This window comes from Somniosus microcephalus, chromosome 8, assembly GCF_052327205.1.
Source record: "Somniosus microcephalus isolate GS21.2 chromosome 8, FLI_Smic_1.0, whole genome shotgun sequence".
Taxonomy (NCBI): domain Eukaryota; kingdom Metazoa; phylum Chordata; class Chondrichthyes; order Squaliformes; family Somniosidae; genus Somniosus; species Somniosus microcephalus.
Genome location: NC_140994.1, coordinates 211,966,975 through 211,986,280, shown reverse-complemented (window position 1 = coordinate 211,986,280; position 19,306 = coordinate 211,966,975). Strand labels below are relative to the sequence as shown.

Sequence of the window (19,306 nt, the reverse complement as noted above, 5' to 3'; positions counted from 1 at the left end):
TACAGATGGGCATAGCTGGGCAGATTTCCCTGTTACTGTGCCTGGTTGTATGGGATCGTCTGGGTATAACACTTAGAAGAAAATCAAGCAGAGAGGATTACGCACCTGTAAGGAAGCCCGCACAATTTTTGATCCATTTAATGGATGGAAAATTAGGTAGGCTCCCTCACAGGCATGTGATCCTCATTCCCTGATTTTCCATGTGCTTCTCTCAGGTGATCCCTAGAGCCAAGCGCAGGAGCAAGAAAATCATTCCCAGTAAGTTACTGAAATTAGAAATACTTAGAAACAATAAAGATAGAATCAACCCATAAAAGGGAAAATTATGCTTCTTCAGAATGCATTTCTTACATAGTCCAGCAATCTGCGAGACTTTTGGATTAAACACACTTTTGTAGGCTTTCTGATGCAATGTCATGTGTGAGTGACGTGATTCCTACTTTGACCTCACAGACTTTACTTTACACTGAACTAATGATGCTGAAAGACGTCTCCATCATATAATCCAGCATATAAAGAGCTCTTAATCAATCAAATTCAAAAAGACAAAGGAGTTTACTATGTAGAAAATGATTGACAAACAGACATTCCCAGCTCATCAGGTTTTGCACTATCTTTGACCATGTATAATTTGATTAGCACCTAGAACAAAGCCTCTGTATCTTGACTAATTTACAGAGCCAACAACCTGGCCTTGTCTCTAAAACCTGGCTCTGGTCTCCAGTTTGATGTTTCTTGGTGAAGGATAGCTTCCAGTTTATTTCAAAACTGTAGAAACATAGAAACATAGAAGATAGGAGCAGGAGTAGGCCATTCGGCCCCTCGAGCCTGCTCCGCCATTCAATGCGATCATGGCTGATCATCCAAATTCAGTGCCCTGTCCCTACTTTCTCCCCATATCCCTTGATCCCTTTAGCCTTAAGAAATATATCTAACTCATTCTTGAATATATTTAATGAATTGGCCTCAACTGCCTTCTGTGGTAGAGAATTCCACAGATTCACCACTCTCTGGGTGAAGAAATTCCTCCTCACCTCTGTCCTAAATGGCTTACCCCTTATCCTTAGACTGTGACCCCTGGTTCTGGACTCCCCCGCCATCGGGTACATCCTTCCTGCATCTAGTCTGTCTAGTCCTGTTAGAATTTTATAAGTTTCAATGAGATCCTCTCTCATTCTTCTAAACTCTAGCGAATATAAGCCTAATCAACTCAATCTCTCCTCATACGTCATTCCTGCCATCCCAGGTATCAGCCTGGTGAATCTTCGCTGCACTCCCTCCATGGCAAGAACATCCTTCCTCAGATAAGGTGACCAAAACTGCACACAATACTCAAGGTGTGGTCTCATCAAGGCCCTGTACAACTGCAGCAAGACATCCTTGCTCCTGTACTCGAATCCTCTCGCTATGAAGGCCAACATACCATTTGCCTTCTTAACCGCCTGCTGCACCTGCATGCTTACCTTCAGCAACTGTAGAAGGGATTTTAACTCCCTCTGCCCAGCGGAAACCAGCCGGAATGAGAATTAAAATTGAGCAGCTCTTTTTCCCACTCCAATACTGCCCCATAACGGTTTTAATTTTTTAAAATTTGTTTATGGGATGTGGGCGTCGCTGGCAAGGCCAGCATTTATCGCCCATCCCTAATTGCCCTTGAGAAGGTGGTGGTGAGCCGCTTTCTTGAACCGCTGCAGTCCAAGTGGTGAAGGTACTCCCACAGTGCTGTTAGGTAGGGAGTTACAGGATTTTGACCCAGTGACGATGAAGGAACGGCGATAATACTTCTAAGTCAGGATGGTGTGTGACTTGGAGGGGTGGTGTTCCCAGGCGCCTGCTGCCCTTGTCCTTCTAGGTGGAAGTGGTCGCGGGTTTGGGAGGTGCTGCCGAAGAAGCCTTGACGAGTTGCTGCAGTGCATCTTGTAGATGGTACACACTGCAGCCACGGTGCGCCGGTGGTGGAGAGAGTGAATGTTTAAGGTGGTGGATGGGTAGTTGAGGCGTCCATCTGAGGCAGTTATGCTAGTCAGGATCCTATCGCTTGAATAGGACCCCGAGGCAATTTTAACAGCCTGTTGGCCAGGGGGAACACCATGCTCCCGATCACCACTCCTCCGGGCCTCACAGGACACGTCTGGGATTCTGCCACCCCAGGCTCCCCTTTTCCACCTGCAAAAGCCTGCCTAACCATCATGACATATCTGAGTTATCTGGAGCGCCCGATCTTCGTCTGCCAGCAGCAAGACAGCTGCCTCTTTATGCCCATTTCAGGTGGGCAGCTGACCGGTGGAATGTTAATGTGGCCCAGCCCTTAAAATAGGCCAGGGCTCCCACAGACTCCCAGGTGGGAAGTTTGATGGTTTCTTCTGGCCTTTCGTACCCGAGTTAAAATCTACCCTTGCATGTCAGAAAGTACAGAAGTTTTCCCTATTTGACACACAATGGAAACTCTGCTTTCATCATAGTCATCAGTCATGGTGTTACATCGCCTTGTTTACAAGCCTAGTAGAGCACTCTTTACACCCCTTAGGAATGTTACATGGCCTCATTGCAATTATAAAACAAAATGGGGGGAAAATTCAGTTGGTTGCGCCTCCCATTAGCGCCTTAAGAGGGCGCTAACGGGACGCAAACCAACTAGCGCCCGGACGCGGCACTGTCCACGCCTCCCGCAAAATTCAGCTGGAGGTTAGTGGTGGTGCTAACCGGTAGCGCCCTGCGGCACTGCGCCGCTGGCGATGACATCATTGGTGTGCGTAGTGCCCCGCTGACGCCCCGGCCACGATCTTCGGGACGCCCCCTGACTTAGCGCCGGACGCTATGTCCGACGGGGTCAGAGGTCGTACCTGCAGCTGGGGAGGCGCAATTTAAAGGCGAGGTGTGGGGCGGCCATTTTTGTTGCTGGCCGCCTGCCAACACCTGCCTGCGCTACCATCCCAGACCTCCTGAAATGCCCCCCCCCGCCCCCCGCGGAGTGCTGGCTGCGCTCCAAGAGCCCGGCACTTCTCTTGAGTGCCGGGCTCTTTTGCCTGCACTCCCGATCCCCGGTGGCCCAGCTGGGCCCAGGTCGCGCTGCACAAGGCCCCTCCCCTTTAAGAAGGGGAGGAAGGCCTGCAATACCGCGGCGCGACGTGCCGCAGCGTGTGGCACTGTGGCACATAACGCCGCAATATTGACTCACAGCGCCCCAAGAGGGATGCGGGGCACTTCCATTAGCGCCCCGCTTCCCTCTTGGGGCGCAACCACTCAATTTCTGGCGCGGGGTGCTAATTTTTCTTAGCACCCCAGCGAAGTTAGCACCCCAATTGGGGCGCTACTCAATTTTTAGCCCAATGTTTTTTCAAACATACAGCCCATATATGTAGTTTAACATTTTCTGTTAGGTTAGAAAGAATTAAATATCAGAATACCCTTAAGTACTGTCCTGTGCCTGTATCCCTGATAGTCAAGAATCTCCTGCTGTATTTGTCGATTTATTCAGTAGATTGGGCCAGAAATTCGGGTCGGACACTTCCCGCGGGTGCAAGCCCCCGACCTGCCCTTACCTAGCGTGCTGGCCGTTGTGCTGTGGGCCCACGTGGGATTCCGATCCTGGGCCTCCTCCAACTGCCGGTGCGCAGTGCTTGCGTATCCCAGGGGCGCAGTTAGTTCGAAGTGTCCCCTGGGATCCCGTGGGCCATGGAGAGCCAATCGTAGCAGGGAATCTCTATTCATAGATTTGACAGGAAGGCCTGTCAAATCTATGAATTAGAGATCGGCCCCAAAACATAACTAAAACTTCAAATAATTTTTTTTTTAAATCACATTTTTAAAATAACTATAAATTACATAAAATAACTATTTTAAACAATAATTTTAATTTTTGAAAAAATTTATTACAGTTTTTAATGGGGCTAAAAATAAACTTACCTTTCTTTGAAGTATTTAGAAATAATAAACCTGTGGAAAAATGTTTTAATATTACTTAATTCACCACTTACCTTGTTAAAAGCAGGCCTTGCGACTGCTTTTTAAAAGCGTAGCTGCTGGAGACTTACCCTCCCGGAGAAACCTGTAAAAAAAACGGAAGTTCCGGGCGTACGCGCTGCCTCTCCGGCGCATGCGTTCGACATGTGAACCTCTTCCTTGAAGGGAACGGAAGTTCCGGTTTCCCGTGCATGCGCAGTGCATGCACGGAACCGGCACTTTTGTTGGCCCTACGCGTGAATACCCAGCACGTACTCACCCGTGGGGACCCGAATTTCTGGCCCATTATCGTTGGTCTAAATGGGACCATTGATTCATATGCTCTTATTCTTGAATCTTCTCAGAATGAGTTTAACAGCTTGGTCATACTGAATATGGGGCAGTATCTGATGGATTGTCCACAACACCTGGGTTTAGCCTATCCACCAGACTCATTTCAATTCAGATGCTCAAACAAGAACTGAAAGTGAGAAAGGGAAATTTCTATCCTGTCCATCTAGGATTGATTCAAACCTAATTTCTCAGAAATGAAAGGACAATGTTCTGTTCCACTGCATCACCTTGTGCCTATCACTGAACAATTCTGACATTTTGTTATTTCAATTTATTCTCAAACTATGTACTTTTTTTGTCCTTTAGGAAACCTAATCCTGAACCAAAAAGGGAAAAAGAGAGTAAAAAGCCTACTATCAAAAAACCCCTCAATGCATTTATGCTTTACATGAAAGAAATGAGGGCGAAGGTCGTAGCTGAGTGCACTCTGAAAGAGAGCGCAGCCATCAATCAAATCTTGGGTAGAAGAGTAAGTGAAAATATATATCACCGTCAGCCATAAATAAATGAACATCTGATCCTTATCATTCCTCACCCGAAGAGAGTAATTCATGTACAAGTACACCTCCAGGGTGCCAGCAGTCCTTAGGAACCTCAGCCAGATGTCATTCTTCATCCAGGTTGAACATAGACAGTTGAGTTTTGCTGTGCTACACATTCAAGAGTCATAAAGCCAATCGCATTTTTACTCCTTCAAGTCAAAGGGACGCAGATATAAGCGTATCTGGTATACAACTGCTTTAGGCATCCATCACCAGATCTGGCTGGACCACAGGAAGTGCTATTGAGCCTCACTCTCCTCTGCCATGATCATCCAGGAGATCAAAGATAATCCCTTGCTTCTTTTCTCCAGCTCCTTAATCCCCTCTCCCCTGCTCTCTCTATCCTTACATCCAACAACAAGTGTGAAGAGCTCATGGACTTCTTTGATACTGAGGCCTTGATTTTTACAGGGTGGGGGGGGGTGGTGAGAAGGATGTGGGGGGAGCCTGGTAGCGGGCGATTAACCCAGCAAGGCCAGGGACGTGGACATTATTATTTAAATAAAACTCTGCAGAGTTCCGCTGGATACCCGGCCAGATTGACTACCTGACTGGCGGGCAGGAGTGGGCATCTGGCAGCAGGAGGCCGCAGCTAGGGACCGCTGTGGAAAGATCGGGAGAGGGCAGGAAGGCTGTCAACAGGGATCGGGAGGGGGGACAAGAGTCTAGGCAGGATTGGGACAGAGAGAAGGCTATGGCAGGGATCGGGGAGGGGGAAGATTCTGGCGACGATCGGCTGGTGGGGGGGGATAGCCCTGTGTAAGGAAGGCCCAAGGCTTCCTTATGAGGACTGGAGAACCACTTCTGCTCCTCCTGGCCCACAAGGAAGCCTAAAATAAAACTTTTAACCTTACCTTTTAGGCCTCTTCTGGCCCAGGAATCCATCTCCCGATAGGTTTGCCTGACAAGGAAGCTAACACTGCTCCCCCGCTCAGGCCTTCAACTAAAATTGCAGATCAGGTCCTGATGGCCTTCCTTCATGTTCACTTGCTCAGAAGAGCAGATTAATATCAGCACCAGGCGGGAAGGTAGTGGAATCAAAATGGGGAAGGTGACTCGCCTTATTTTAACTGCACCGACCCCCCACCCCCCGACCCAGTTTCCACCAGATGGGGGCAGTTAAAATCGGGGCCTAAGAGTGAGACTTCCCCCCTTCCCCTTGTCTACCAAGCCAACCCCTCCCCCAGGCTCCCACCTGCCTTAGCCCTGAACCAGCATCTTTCTCTAGTTTCTCTCTACCTTCTTTCTACATGCTCATGTTGTCCATGAGACACACCTCTTGCTCCTATGACCTCATTCCCACTAAACTACTGACCATCTAACTCCCCTTCTTGGCCTCCATGCTGGTTGACCGTGTAAATGGTTTTGTCTCTTCTCGGATAGTGTTCCCCTCCACCATCGCACCCCTCCTCAAAATACCCACGCTTAATTCCTCTGTCCTTGCAAACGACCATCCCATCTCTAGCTCTCTTTTCATGTCCAAAGTCCTTGAATGTGTTGCCGGTTCCCAAATCTGTGCCCATCTTTCCTGCAACTCCATGTTTGAATCTTTCTAATCAGGTTTCTGGCTTTTTGTATTTAAGTCCCTTCATTGCTTCGTCCCTCCCTATCTCTGTAACCTCTTCCAACTCTACAACTTCCCTTTGAACTCTCAATCCTCTGACTCAAAACTTTTGTGTATCCCTTTCCCTTTGTCCCTTTCAGCCATCTAGGCCTCATGAAAGTCTGAAATTTCCTCCCTGAACCCCTCCATCTCCCCATATATGCCCTCCTTAAACCCCACTTTGTGGCCAAGCCCTTCTTAATATCTCCTTCTTTGTTGTGGCGGCTATTTTGGTTTGATTATGCTGCTGCGCAGCCCTGTTGAAACGTTGTTCTACGTTAAAAACATGAATTAAATTCAAGTTGTTGCTGTTGCTGCTGCCACCGCCCCCACAGTCCTGAAATGGCCCTAACCAAAGTCACAAATGACCTCGTCAGTTTCTGTGACTGTGGTGCATTATCCCTCCTTGGCCTTCTTGACCTTTCTGCAGTCTTTGATGGTGTTGGCTACACTATCCTCCTCCAAAGCGTCTCCTTCATTGTCCATTTCAGTGAGACTGTCCTCACATGGTTCACTCTTACCTATCTGATCGTAGCCAAATCTCCATGCAGCCGCTTGGTGACATCATCTGCAGATATGGGATCAGCTTCTGCATTTCAACAGGAGTCAATAGATCATAGTGAGGAGCAAGAACGCAAGGTGACTGACACCAATTGTAACACCCCCCCCCCCCCAACACAACCCCCTATTGAGATTAACTAACTCAGCACAAATCAGAAATTGAAACTAAGACATTTCTGGTCTGTATGGCTCAATCTCACATGGGGCACTTACATTCTAAGTCATTGGGGATGTTCTAGCAGGAGCAATTAATGTGTCAAATTGGTTAAGTTTTTAGAAGCATTCTGCAGTCCTGAATGAAGCAGAATCCTGAATGAAGACTTCATAATTAGCTGCTGTTTCTCAGAATTCAGACATGTTGCTCATGTCAGACTTCAAAGGATAGAGAGTACTAAGTGAGGAGCTGAAATTAAGATGCTTATTCTGTTCTGCTTTCCTACTTGAGATCAATAGAAGCTTGGTTGAGTGTTCAAATCAACATTTACGTGTACCCTCTGAGAAGTCATTACATTTTCCGTGGAATGATCTTAATTAATAGGGGGGCTTAGCATATCATCTCTGACAACCTTTGGAGACAGCTCATTTCCTGGAGCAGCTGAAAACTACCTAGACCATGAATGCCACCATGAGAAGTCAGGAGAATAGGGAGGGGGAGGGAATTCCAATGTGGCCACATACCGTCCAAGCTTTTCCATGCAAATTTTCTGAGTTATCATGCCGATGCCATGTTGACAGCATGGGAAACACTTTATACATAAGACAATGGCTCTTCAATGTAAATGTAACAGTTTCCTAAACCCTGCATTCTTGTATTTTTATCTGCATAGTGGCATGCTCTTTCCCGTGAAGAACAGGCAAAGTACTATGAATTGGCAAGGAAAGAGCGACAACTACACATGCAGCTTTATCCAGGCTGGTCTGCCAGAGATAACTATGTAAGTTGATTTTTTAAAATCAATTATTATCAATATTTAGTAGCAGAAAGCAGCTGATTCTAATCAGACTGGACAATGGAATTTTCTGGAATATACAGCACCATCTACATTTTCCCCAATTTTCTCCCCTTTTCTCCTCCTCTGAAGGTGGTGACCCCATGGGTGCCGGGAGCCCTCAGTGCCTTACCAAGTGGCTATTCTTCACGTGAGGCAAGTCAGCGAGTTCAGCAGGTTATTTAACCATGGAGAGGGCATCATTTCTAAGCTTGATCCTCTCTTCACCCATATACACTTTCTAACCAAGGGTCAACTAACTAACAATTAGAAGTGTAAAACTGGCTGATTTTTCATCTCCTACCTTAAAGGCACTGAAGCTACTTGTAGTGGCCTCACCAGTAGGCACAGTATTCAGATTGCTGACCCTAGACTGGGTGTAGATTCTTAGCTGGCTCTGCATTCTATAAATTCAGGGCACATTCTGTTCTACAGATTCACAGCTGACTCCGTGCCCTGCATTGTTCCCGCCTTGCACTGCTATGATTTGCAGGTAGTTCAAAAGGCAGATCATTATCTATAATCAGTATTTTTTTCCAGTTTTTTTCCCCTTTCTTTCCTGGAAGTGCTAACTCATGCTACAGAACAATTCCAGAGATGCCAGTAGCCTCTCAATACCTTGTCCAAGTAGCCATTCTTCATGTGTGCAACTAAATAGGGAGTTTTGGCAGGTTATTTAATTGAGGAGAGCATCTCACCCAATTTTATTTTCACCCAATATCCACACATGCACATTTTCCAGCCAGGTCACTGGATAGCTTTCAGGAGCAGAAACTCTGGCCAATTTTTCCCCCTCCTTCAGCAATGGACACTGAGTTCAATCACAGCACCCTTTTGCTGGCTCGGTTGAAGTCAGCAAAGACCAGAGATCCAGCCTGGGACCTTCTGGTCCATACGCCCTAGAAGGCAGTGAAATCCATAAGCTTTTTGGCAACTTTTCATGACGTTTTGTTAAGTTTGTAACACTTTCTAAGATGTGATAAGGATTAAAGGAGGGTGTTTAGTTCAAAGTAGCAAGTCACCTTTATTTATCTTGTAAATACAACATGTAGCCATAATATGATTAGGAGTGGCTGGAAAAAGGGAAAAAGTTATGAGAACCTGAAAAGGGTTACTGGGAAGAATTCCAAGAATAGACTATGAGTCATTTTAGCACATAGAAGGCATTCAACAGCTCTGAGACAAACTATAGCATAAGAAGGGCCATTCCCTTAGTATGTCACTGACATGTGTAGTATGTGGTAGTCAGGATTATCTGTAAAGGTTATGCCAGCAACTCTAATGAAATTTTCTCCACTCACAGCCTAACTAAATAAAAGCAAAGATTCCAGTAAAGCTTCAGAGTCAGTTTTAAGGGTTTCTCATAGTTATGATGCCATCTAAACCTCTCAATTCTATTACATTTCTCTACACAACATATACACTGAAACCCTGGTATAGGCTACCAGGTAATCGTAAATCTTACTAAAATTATTCATCACAAAACATGAATAATCTTCTGTAAGAGTCATCGTGCACCAAGGGCACAGAGCATGCTGACAGCACCACATACCCATGACATAAATCATATTAAAAAGAATGTCACACAAACAAGAAATTAGGCAGGAAGACTGTAAGTTTGATCCAAAGTCTCTGTCCAACTTGCTGATAGCAGTCAGATTGCGACAATAATTATCAGCAGTCCTGGGTTAGGGAGGATAAAATCAGCCATGGCAACCCACTCCTGATTGCTATCCAATGACCCCTATTGGAGGTGTGTGTATGTGTCACGCATGCACATGCATGTGTGCGCGCGTGCGTCTGTATGCATGCACGTGCATGCGTGTATACGTGCGTGCGTGTATGTGTGCGTGCATGCTTAAGTATATAAATTTGTGCGTGTAAGTGTGCGTGCGTACTTACGTGTATATGTGCGTGTGTGTGTGCGTACAGATGTTGGGTATGGACAGGGTCTGGCTCAGGTTTCATTTCCCTCCCACTTTACTAGCCTGCTGAAACTCACCATCAAGGCTCACACATGATTAATGGCCACTTGACTGAGGTAGGGGAGAGCAACGGACAATGAAGGAATTATGACTTGAGGAAATGAAGGCAGGGAAGGGGAAATATTAACAAGAAAAATAAAATAAAGAAACTAGAATAGGCAATACCTCAAACCAATTGCAAAGGAATAATCTTGAGGGGTTCAGACGAAGTCATAAATCGTAACAGCAAACCTTCTACTCATCTTCTGAAGCCCAAATTTGAGATTACAGTTTTAGTATCTCATTCCTAAAAATTACCATCCTATAATCTGATCCTTTATATGTCTCCAAACAGAGTTGGCTAACACTAGAATCCAACACACATATCTGTGGGAGTAAAAAAATTCCAATAACAGGAAACAAAAGCAGAAAACTTACAGTCCTGTTGTAATCAACCACTGGAAGAAAATCTTATGCAGGAAACCTGGCTGGATTTTCTATTCAGTCAGACAAAACCATCCTCAATGTTGTACTTTTTTGACTATACTGTAGAAAAACGATGGGATTTGTAAGTTATCTGCTTTTAGTTTGAATTGACTGACAGTTCTCTCCACTGTAATGTGCTACATATTTTTTTCATATGGGATGGTCTGACAGCCTTGAGATCACTTGTTTATTTTTGTTGAGTACAAAACTGGCAGCTAGCCTGCCTCCTTCCCCCTTCCACCCCCCACTCTGATGGGAATTTCTTCATCCTCTTTGTAAATGTTTTCAGGCTTCTGATATTTTGTTCCCAATGTATTCTTTGTGCTAATGCCCCTGGCATCTAGTGAGACATGAATGAGAAACTGGAATCTAGGTCATGTTTCCTGGTCCTTATATCGGAAAGGAAGTACAGTGGGTCCCATACTAACAGAGCACACTGTGGTGACGAGTTGTTCCGCCTTCGGAGAAACCACAAAGAGCTCACGTTATAAATTCAAAGGTTAGCTCCAAATACCAAAAGGCCATATTGTGTATAGATAGTCCTCACTTGCTCAGTCAGCTTTTCTTTAAAAAAAACATATTTTATTTATTTTGCATATTTTTTAAAGTTCCTCTCATGTTTACAGCATCACCTCATCATCTGCACAATTTTCTGGTGGGGAGAGGAACAGGCAGCCCGCGTTATTGTGGCTTTTCAGTTGGAAGCTAAGAAGTGTACAAGAGTGACATGGGTGATGTGCCTTTTCATTTTCCCTTCCTCTCTGTGAGAAGGCCTTTCACCCCTCTGTGCCTCCTTGAGAGCATGGCCACATTTGTGGACTTATCACATTTCAGCGCTCAGCTTTCTTTAGTGCTTTGATTAATTATTTTGCTTCACTTAAAATAAAGAATCTTCTTGTTATTTTTTTTCTTTAAATATTCACAACACTTTTTGTTTATATTGTTACTCTACTGTAACCCTTTGGCCCAGCTGGAAGGCCCCGCCTCTTGCTTTATGTATCCGAGGCAGGTAGAGTGACACACATCTTACTGAGTCTATCGTACCCGGGTTCCAGGAGCGTCTCACTGGCGGGAGGTGGGGTGGGGAATCCAGGTCAGGAAAGCCTCAACTTTCCTTGCGGACCTGGAGGAGCACTCCTACAAAGAGGGAGTCTCACCATCAAGAAAAATATTGAGTATTTTTTTAGGAATGGCCAGAATACTAGAAATGCTTAATATTTGAGAGCAGCTATCATTGAGAATGTAGGTAGACTTGAACATCTTGTAAATTATATATTGCAGGGTAAAAAGAAAAGGAGGAAAAGAGACAAGCAGCAAGACTCTGATCCAGGTATGGAGATTTTTCACCTCATAACTTGTGCTTATTGTCCACATATGATTGTGTATCTCATTCAATCACAGTGTGAAGCCATCTACATCTATGCGATGAAATTGCACGATGCAATATTAGCAAGCCAATATATTAATGACATTTCTCAGGCCTCTGTTTTATCAAACAAGTCAACCATTTTACTAATAGTTAATGCTTTCATTAGAAGAATTTCATACCAATGTACCAACGCTTTCCACAATTGCACCCCAGTAGACGTAAAATCAACTTGCTTAAATGTAGACACCAACATGAAGCAGATAGCTAGGAGTGTGCTACAGGGCTGTTACACACAGTAAGGAGGGGAAGGGTTGTATGACATCATTAATCATCAAACAGAATTTCAGCAATTTGCAGATATTATGAACCCTTACCTATGTGACAGCCTTGAAACAAACTCTGAAGTACTTAGGGTTTATATAATACATGCCATGGTTAACATTGCAAGCTTTTTTTAAGTTTTGATTTTGCTGTGATCCTTCTAGCGAGGGCTGAACTATAAGCCGGAAATGCAGCGGAGGAATAAACCGCAGTGGCTGCCCGGGCACGATAGCGAGTGGGAGAATTGATTGTCACTACATTGTAACATCATCAACTGAAGTGCTGACTTATGATACGATTTAAACTAGGGCATTAGATGCTTTTAAAGGAGGCAGAGGGGTTGGTTTATGTCTTTTTGCCTGGGTGTAAAGTGTCGCCTGGACAGAGCGCAGAGTGGAAAACTGGGTGAAGAGGATTGCACATCCAATAATGGAAGGGGAATCAGGTAGGCTCAGTTACAGCCATATGATCCTCCATGCCCGATTTTCCTCTCAGTGCTCCACCCAGGCACCAAAGATGAAGATCCAACCCCCCCATAGTCTTCACAAAAAAGTATTTGGCAAACCTTTCTTGTCATTTGAGGAGGCAGACAAGCCAAAGGAGCTGTGTGTCACTTTCATCACGATTATGTATTTCAACATGATTTATGCCATTGGGTGGTGCATCTTTGAACAAATGGAAAAAGGGCTTGTCAAATGCTTTTTCATGAAGTTGGTGCTCATTTAACTCGTTCTTTGACACAGAACTATTCAGTGCCTTGTATGTATTCTATTATATACCCCTAGGTGACTAAATTTGACTGTCTTCTGTACATCCCTGTCTTGATAGAATATTTTAGATTTATTTTGTATATGTAGCTTTAGAGGATGCCAGTTGTGGTGCTGAAAACAGTTTTATTTGGCGATGGGGAAGGGGGGGAGGCTTCTTAAAATTATAAGCGGAGCTTGTTCAGAAATGTTGTGGTTTTCTTTCCAGAATAGTAAAAGTGTTTCAATGTCTTTTTAAACAAACTTTTCAGCGAGAAAGGCTAAGTTGAAAAAGAGACTCTGCCACTAAAATGAAAGAAGAAAACCTCAAAACGTACCGTGTGGTACTGACACGTACCACAGTGTTAGCCCATGCAAAGACATGCACACACACACACATGATGACAGGGCAGACAGATGCACACTGCTAGAGACAGGCACACACATACAGACAGGCACAAACACAGATGCAAACTTGCAATCACACAGACACACATGTGTACATAGAGACAGACATAAATACATGAATATGGACACACACAGGTATACGGACACAAAGACAAATACATGCAAAGACAAGCACACAGAAAGTGGCAGATACTGGTACAAATACAGGCAAATACACACAGTCAGAGAGCAAAATCAATCCTGATTTTAAACCAAGTTCCAATTAACCACAGTTTTAGTGAAGGAAATACTCTCATAGAATTTTTTTTAAAGCAAGTATCACTCACACATTTAATTCTGCTTTTTAAGATAATATTACCTAGCTCTCCAAAATCATTGATCAAAGTTTGATGGCCAGGAATTGATGAATATAGAAAATGACACTTCAAAAAGTGAAGCAAGGTTGTGTTCGGCTTCTTTGGTATTTGTGGTTTGGCTCCCATTGCTACTTTATTATTTTTAGTCTCACACACATTTCCATTTATATGATTAGGCTGCATGTGCAAGTTTCCCGTTCAGAATGAGCTGCATGTGCAAGCTATCCTTTCCTTCCGAGATGTTTTAAAATGTTAAATATCCTAATAAGTGGTAGTGCGGCCTGAAATACATTTTTAGCATGCAGCAAGCCATAACTGATGGAGCTTTGCTTCTGACCATTCACATAGATAATTGGGGTAAAATAGGAAAAGGAAAAACGCACGGGAAGATTTTTAAAACACTGTCACTGTCCTTCCCAGAGGTTCTAGTGGATTCAGTTTGCAATTTACAACAAGGAATTCTGCAGCTGTCATTTTGAATGAGCTTAGTTCACAAGCAGAATGAATGGAAAAACGGAACTTCACTGATGTTGGGAGTGCTGGCGAGGCTTTGGTATTGCCATTGGGCTACTTTCACATTTTGAATGTTGAAGAAGATCCCCCTTCTTTTCTGACGGGACCATATTTTGCAAGAAATAGAACTCAATTTCACTAGGATTTTTCCCCCCCAATTTTGCCCTACTCCCAAAGGAATGGCCCATGAGCATTACAATGCCAAAGCAACTGATATTTCATTCAAGTGGCAGTTCCTTATGTTAACCCAGACGATGCATGTCGTCAATCTATCGGATCACAGGGTGAGATGTGGGTATCTCAGCTGAGCCTGACTGCACCCTACCTGATGTCCACACATACTTAATGGATCTCAACAGTGAACCTGGGCTTATTTTTTTCCTTCCCTGTCCTATAGACCAATTGTGGTACTACTCTTGCTGCCTCAGCTGAGATCCGCTAATTCAGCACATGCCAGCAATCAAACCTGAGATATTCCTGGTTTGGATGAGTTAGTAACCTCCACGCATTCACCCACTGAGTCATCGGGGCACCCATCCATATAAAAAAAAGTTTTTGTAGGGGTGGGGGCAGGATGGAAAGGTTTGCAGGGTTCGTTTTGCATTTTTGTGACATACTATGTTTCGGCTTTTAGTAATTTACTTCATTCTGACATAACTTTGCTTTATCTGAATACTGTAGCATCCTTTATTTGCAAACATATCGAGGTTTTTCGCTTTTCTTTTTTAATATCTCATTTTATAACACTTTTTGTATTTGTTTAATTCAATGCCTTTACATGCGGTAAAAGGTATATACGCTCTGCTTATAGTAAAATGTTTTGCTTACTAAAACAACCTTCAAATTGACTCTTTGTAGTGTCAAATAACTTTGTCTGTTCAATGATTGTAACAGTTGCTATAACATCTATTGCTTTTCTTTGCTTTTTTTTCTTTCATGCCTTCCCTGCCCATCCTTGCCACATGTTTTGCTTTTTTTTTTGTTTCTTTTGTTTTTTTTTGTTCAGATCCAAGCTCTCCTAAGAAATGCCGGGCACGCTTTGGCCTTGACCAACGGACAGACTGGTGCGGCCCTTGCAGGTGTGTATTTTGTTGCCTAACAGTCTGCGTTAGCCAATCTTGTCGCCAGGTGCCTCTCTTTCAGCCTTGCAGCACTTGCAGATAGCGCACAGCTGATATCAAACTGCGTGCAAATGTTTCAAAGAGGCAGGATTACTCTTCCTTTTTCCTGCTGGCCTGAGTTGTGGGATGATGTTAGGCTCACACACCTTTAGCTTTGCTGCACCACTTCAAAGCATTTTAAGCAAATTGTGTTCAAAAGAAAAGAGCTAAGAACCACAGTATCACAGAACTTTGCCGCCATCTTGATTTTGTGGCCTTAAAATTGAACGTTATTTCAATTCACCTCTCGCACAGTGCCGTGCCTGGAACCTTCTTTAGGACAGAGTCTCTTGTTCGAAAGGTCTGCAGTAAGATTTTTGATAGTTTTGAAGTACAGTCTGAAAAGGCCTGCAACATATGAAAAAAAAAATGCAATCTCTTTAAAACCCACATTTTCTTTCCTGGTTGAATATTCTGTGTGGAGCCTTCTGTTGCTTCTCTGGCTCACCTGGATTGCATACTAACTCCATTTTCTTTACAAAATGTGTTCCTCCATTGTTGTTTTTGTTTACTTCACACTAACAGATGCAAACACCGCAATGATGTGTCGCCCATTGTTCGAGCTTGATCTGCAATAGATGCGGTGCCTCCCCTGCAGGTACCCATAATTACTCTATCTTTAACCTGCTTGTGATTTTTTTTTTTTAATTACAATTTTTTGACAAAACTTTTCTTACCTGTTCTGTAGAAGCTTCCTTGAAGGAGGCCATCTTTGTGGAAAAAAAGTATTTGGCACACTTTTTTTGCTTAAATGGGAGAAGTGACGAGAGTTTGAAGAGCTACATACCATTTCCATCATGGTGACATTGCGCTCAAGTGGTATCATGATGTTGATAACAAATTATGTCACTGCACCTGTTCTCGCAAAGGAGTAGGGGGAAAAAAAAAGTTTGCCAAAGACTTTTTCATGGAGGTGACATTCCTTTAATGTAATTGTAGACAGTCTCCCCATGGAGTCACATGGTGCTGGTCAGGAGCGGTGTGAAGATGCAAGGAAAAATTGGCCTTTGTACATAAATTAACAATTCTGTAGCAATAGAATGAAAGCTATAAGAAGGTAAGAACTTGATCGGAGTGTATTTAGCACCCACTAAATACCTCCACATGAAATACAATTCTACTTTCATACAAAATCTACTGCAGCTTCAGTAGAATAGAAATAGAAATTGTGTTTTATGTGGGGGGAGGGAAGATATACTGCTCATCGTATTCACTCTTTTCTCATCTCAGGTATCAATTTGTATCTTTTTTTTCTTTTTTTCTAAGTGCAGGAAAAATATGCTTTTTAATAGTCAGGTGACACTGTTGAGAACTTTGTGATGTAACAGCTGTGAATGTACCAAAAATATTTCTACAGTTGTTGGCCCACTCAAGTTGTGTGATTGTCTAGGTTTTTGTGGGTGATTAGATGCAGGCTTTTTTTTAATCTATATATATAAATCGGTACTTCTGTCATTCTGTCTTTCTATCTGTCTATCTGTCTATCTGTCTGTCTATCTGTCTGTCATCGCGTGTGCGTTGCGGGTATGCACTCGAAAGTTACAGGGCGTACCTATGCGCGCGTTACCTCCAAAGAAAGCTTACGCTTCCGAGACGGTTTTAAGCGTATTTACGTTTCGGCTGGGCTAAAATTGCGCCCGCGGTATCCCAAAAACCTTCAACATTCCGCTCATTAGCATCTCATTATCCGCTCATTAGCGACAGAGTGAGCTCGACCAATCGTACGCCGGGTTGCTGGCGTGTGCCGCCGGGCCAATCGGTGCGCGTGTGGCCGGGCTTTATCGTTCTGAACCGAGGTGAGTCGCTGCCATCTTGATTCCAAACTTTTCCTTTTTCCCGCTTTCTGCGTCTTAAAAAAAAACGTTGCTTTTAAAACACATATTTAAAAAAAAAAATGATTTAGAAAGTAATTAACTTATCTAATCTCATTAATTTTCCTACCTTTCCCCGTTTTTCCAGGTAGGCCTAGAAGCCTCGGCGTCTCCTCCGCACCCACGCCCGAGCTAGGCACCTCCCGGCCCCACTCGAAGGCTGGAGGGCCGAGCCTCAGCCCAGCGCCGCTAGGGTGCGCGCGCAGCAGGAGCTGAGACGTCTCTCTCTGCCGGGGCTTGCTGAGCGTCCAGCGTTACCCTGGCAACGGGCGCAATCGGCGGTCTTCACCTCGGGGGGAGGGGGGGGGCGGCCGCGACCCTCAGGGGGGGGGCCGCGACCCTCGGGGGGGGGGGGGCCGCGCGCGCAGCAGGAGCAGCTGAGATGCGGCGTCTCTCTCTCTGGCTTGGTCAGCGTCACGGTTGCCCTGGCAACCGGGCCCGCCGGCCGAGAGAGACGCCGCGTCTCAGCTCCTGCTGCGCGCGCAATCGGCGGTCTTCACCTCCGGGGGGGGGGGCGCGACCCTCGGGGGGGGGGCACCCGCCGCCCTCCCTCCCCTCCGCCCTCCATCCCCCTCCCCTCCCCCGCCCTCCCTCCCCCTCCCTCCCTCCCGCCCTCCCTTCCCCTCCCTCCCCTCCCCCCGCCCTCCCTTCCCCTCCCCTGCCCTCCCTTCCCTCCCTCCCTTCCCCCTTCCCCCCCTCCCTCCCCCCCTCCCTCCCTTCCTTCCCCCCTCCCCTCCCCCCGCCCTCCCTTCCCCGCCCTCCCCCCCTTCCCCGCCCTCCCCCTCCCCTCCCTCCCCCCTCCCCTCCCACCCCTCCCCTCCCTCTCTTCCCCCCAGTCGCTCTCTCTCTTCCCCCCAGTTGCTCTCTCTCTTCCCCCCAGTCGCTCTCTCTCTCTCTCTTCCAACAACAACATGCCCTCGAAAAAGCCTCGGCACCGCCGGGCACTTCAGCTAGTATATAATAATTGTAAGTGAGGGGGGACATCAGTGCTGACTTTCCACATGGTCACCACATTATTTCAGCTGAAACTAGATCTCACAAGACCTGAGAGAGCAATTTCCCGTGACACAATGTACATTCACCAATGGGTACAGAGGAACAGAAATAGGCCATTCAGCTCCTTAAGCCAGTTCTGCCATTCAATTAGATCATGGCTAAACTGTACCTCAAATCCATTATCTGTCGAGCTCAGCCTTGAATATTTCAATTAACTACAGCCTTTTGGGGGAAATAATTCCAGATTTTTCTCTACCCTTTGTGGGAAAAAATGCTTCCTGATTTCATTCCTGAATGGCCAAGCTCTAATTTTAAGATTTTGTCCACTTGTTTTGGATTCCCCCACCAGAGGAAATAGTTTCTCTCTACTTACTCTATCGAATCCTTTTATCATTTCAAACACCTCAATTAGATCACCCCTCAACCTTCTAAACTCAAAGGAATACAAGCCAAGTTTATGCAACCTGTCCTCATAATTTAACCCTTTAATCCCTAGTATCATTCCGGTGAATCTGTGCTATATCCTGTCCAAAGCCAAAATATCCTTCCTGAGGTGTGGTGTCCAAAACTGAATGCAGTATTCCAGATGGGGTCTAATCAAGGCTCTACAACTGAAGCATCTTCTTAGGCAGTCCCTCAGAACCGAGGATGACTTGCTTCCACATTAAAATGAGTTCGCAGGTGACTGATGAGTCCATTGCGGGACCTACAGTCTCTGTCACAGGTGGGGCAGACGGTGGTTGAAGGGGCGGGTGGATGGTGTGCTTGGGTTGACGTGTGCTGCTTGCGCTTGGCTTCCGCTTGCTCCCGGCGAAGAGACTCGAGGTGTTCGGCGCCTTCCCGGATGCTTCTCCTCCATTTTGTGCGGTCTTGGGCCAGGGATTCCCAGGTGTCAGGTGAAGCATTACTTCTTCACTTTTGTATTGCAACCCCTGTGAGATAAAGGAATAAAATCCATTAGCCTTTTTGATTACTTTTTGACCCTGTGTAATAGATTTTAGTGATTTGTGTACCTGGACACCCAAATCGCTTTGCTCCTCCATAATCCCTAGTCTCGATTTTTCTTTCTTGGATACAAAGTGGATGACCTCACACTTCCCCACATTGAATTCCATCTGCCACAGT

At 45.2% G+C, this 19,306-nt stretch overlaps 1 protein-coding gene across 5 annotated transcripts in view; it reads left to right on the top strand.

Annotated features, from left to right (window-relative positions):
* The window catches only part of tcf7 (transcription factor 7), a 220,318-nt gene that overhangs the window by 190,307 nt on the left and 10,705 nt on the right, over positions 1-19,306 (top strand). For 2 of the 5 annotated variants that reach the window (XM_085995687.1, XM_085995689.1), the window contains 4 exons: positions 4,603-4,765; positions 7,830-7,937; positions 11,723-11,771; positions 15,840-15,912. In XM_085995687.1, the coding sequence (XP_085851813.1) occupies positions 4,603-4,765; positions 7,830-7,937; positions 11,723-11,771; positions 15,840-15,892 (373 nt within the window). In that variant the 3' untranslated portion in view covers positions 15,893-15,912. Of the gene's footprint in view, positions 1-4,602; positions 4,766-7,829; positions 7,938-8,084; positions 8,148-11,722; positions 11,772-15,160; positions 15,234-15,839; positions 15,914-19,306 lie in introns of those variants that run through there. The other 3 variants (XM_085995690.1, XM_085995688.1, XM_085995692.1) reach the window with 3 other exon arrangements.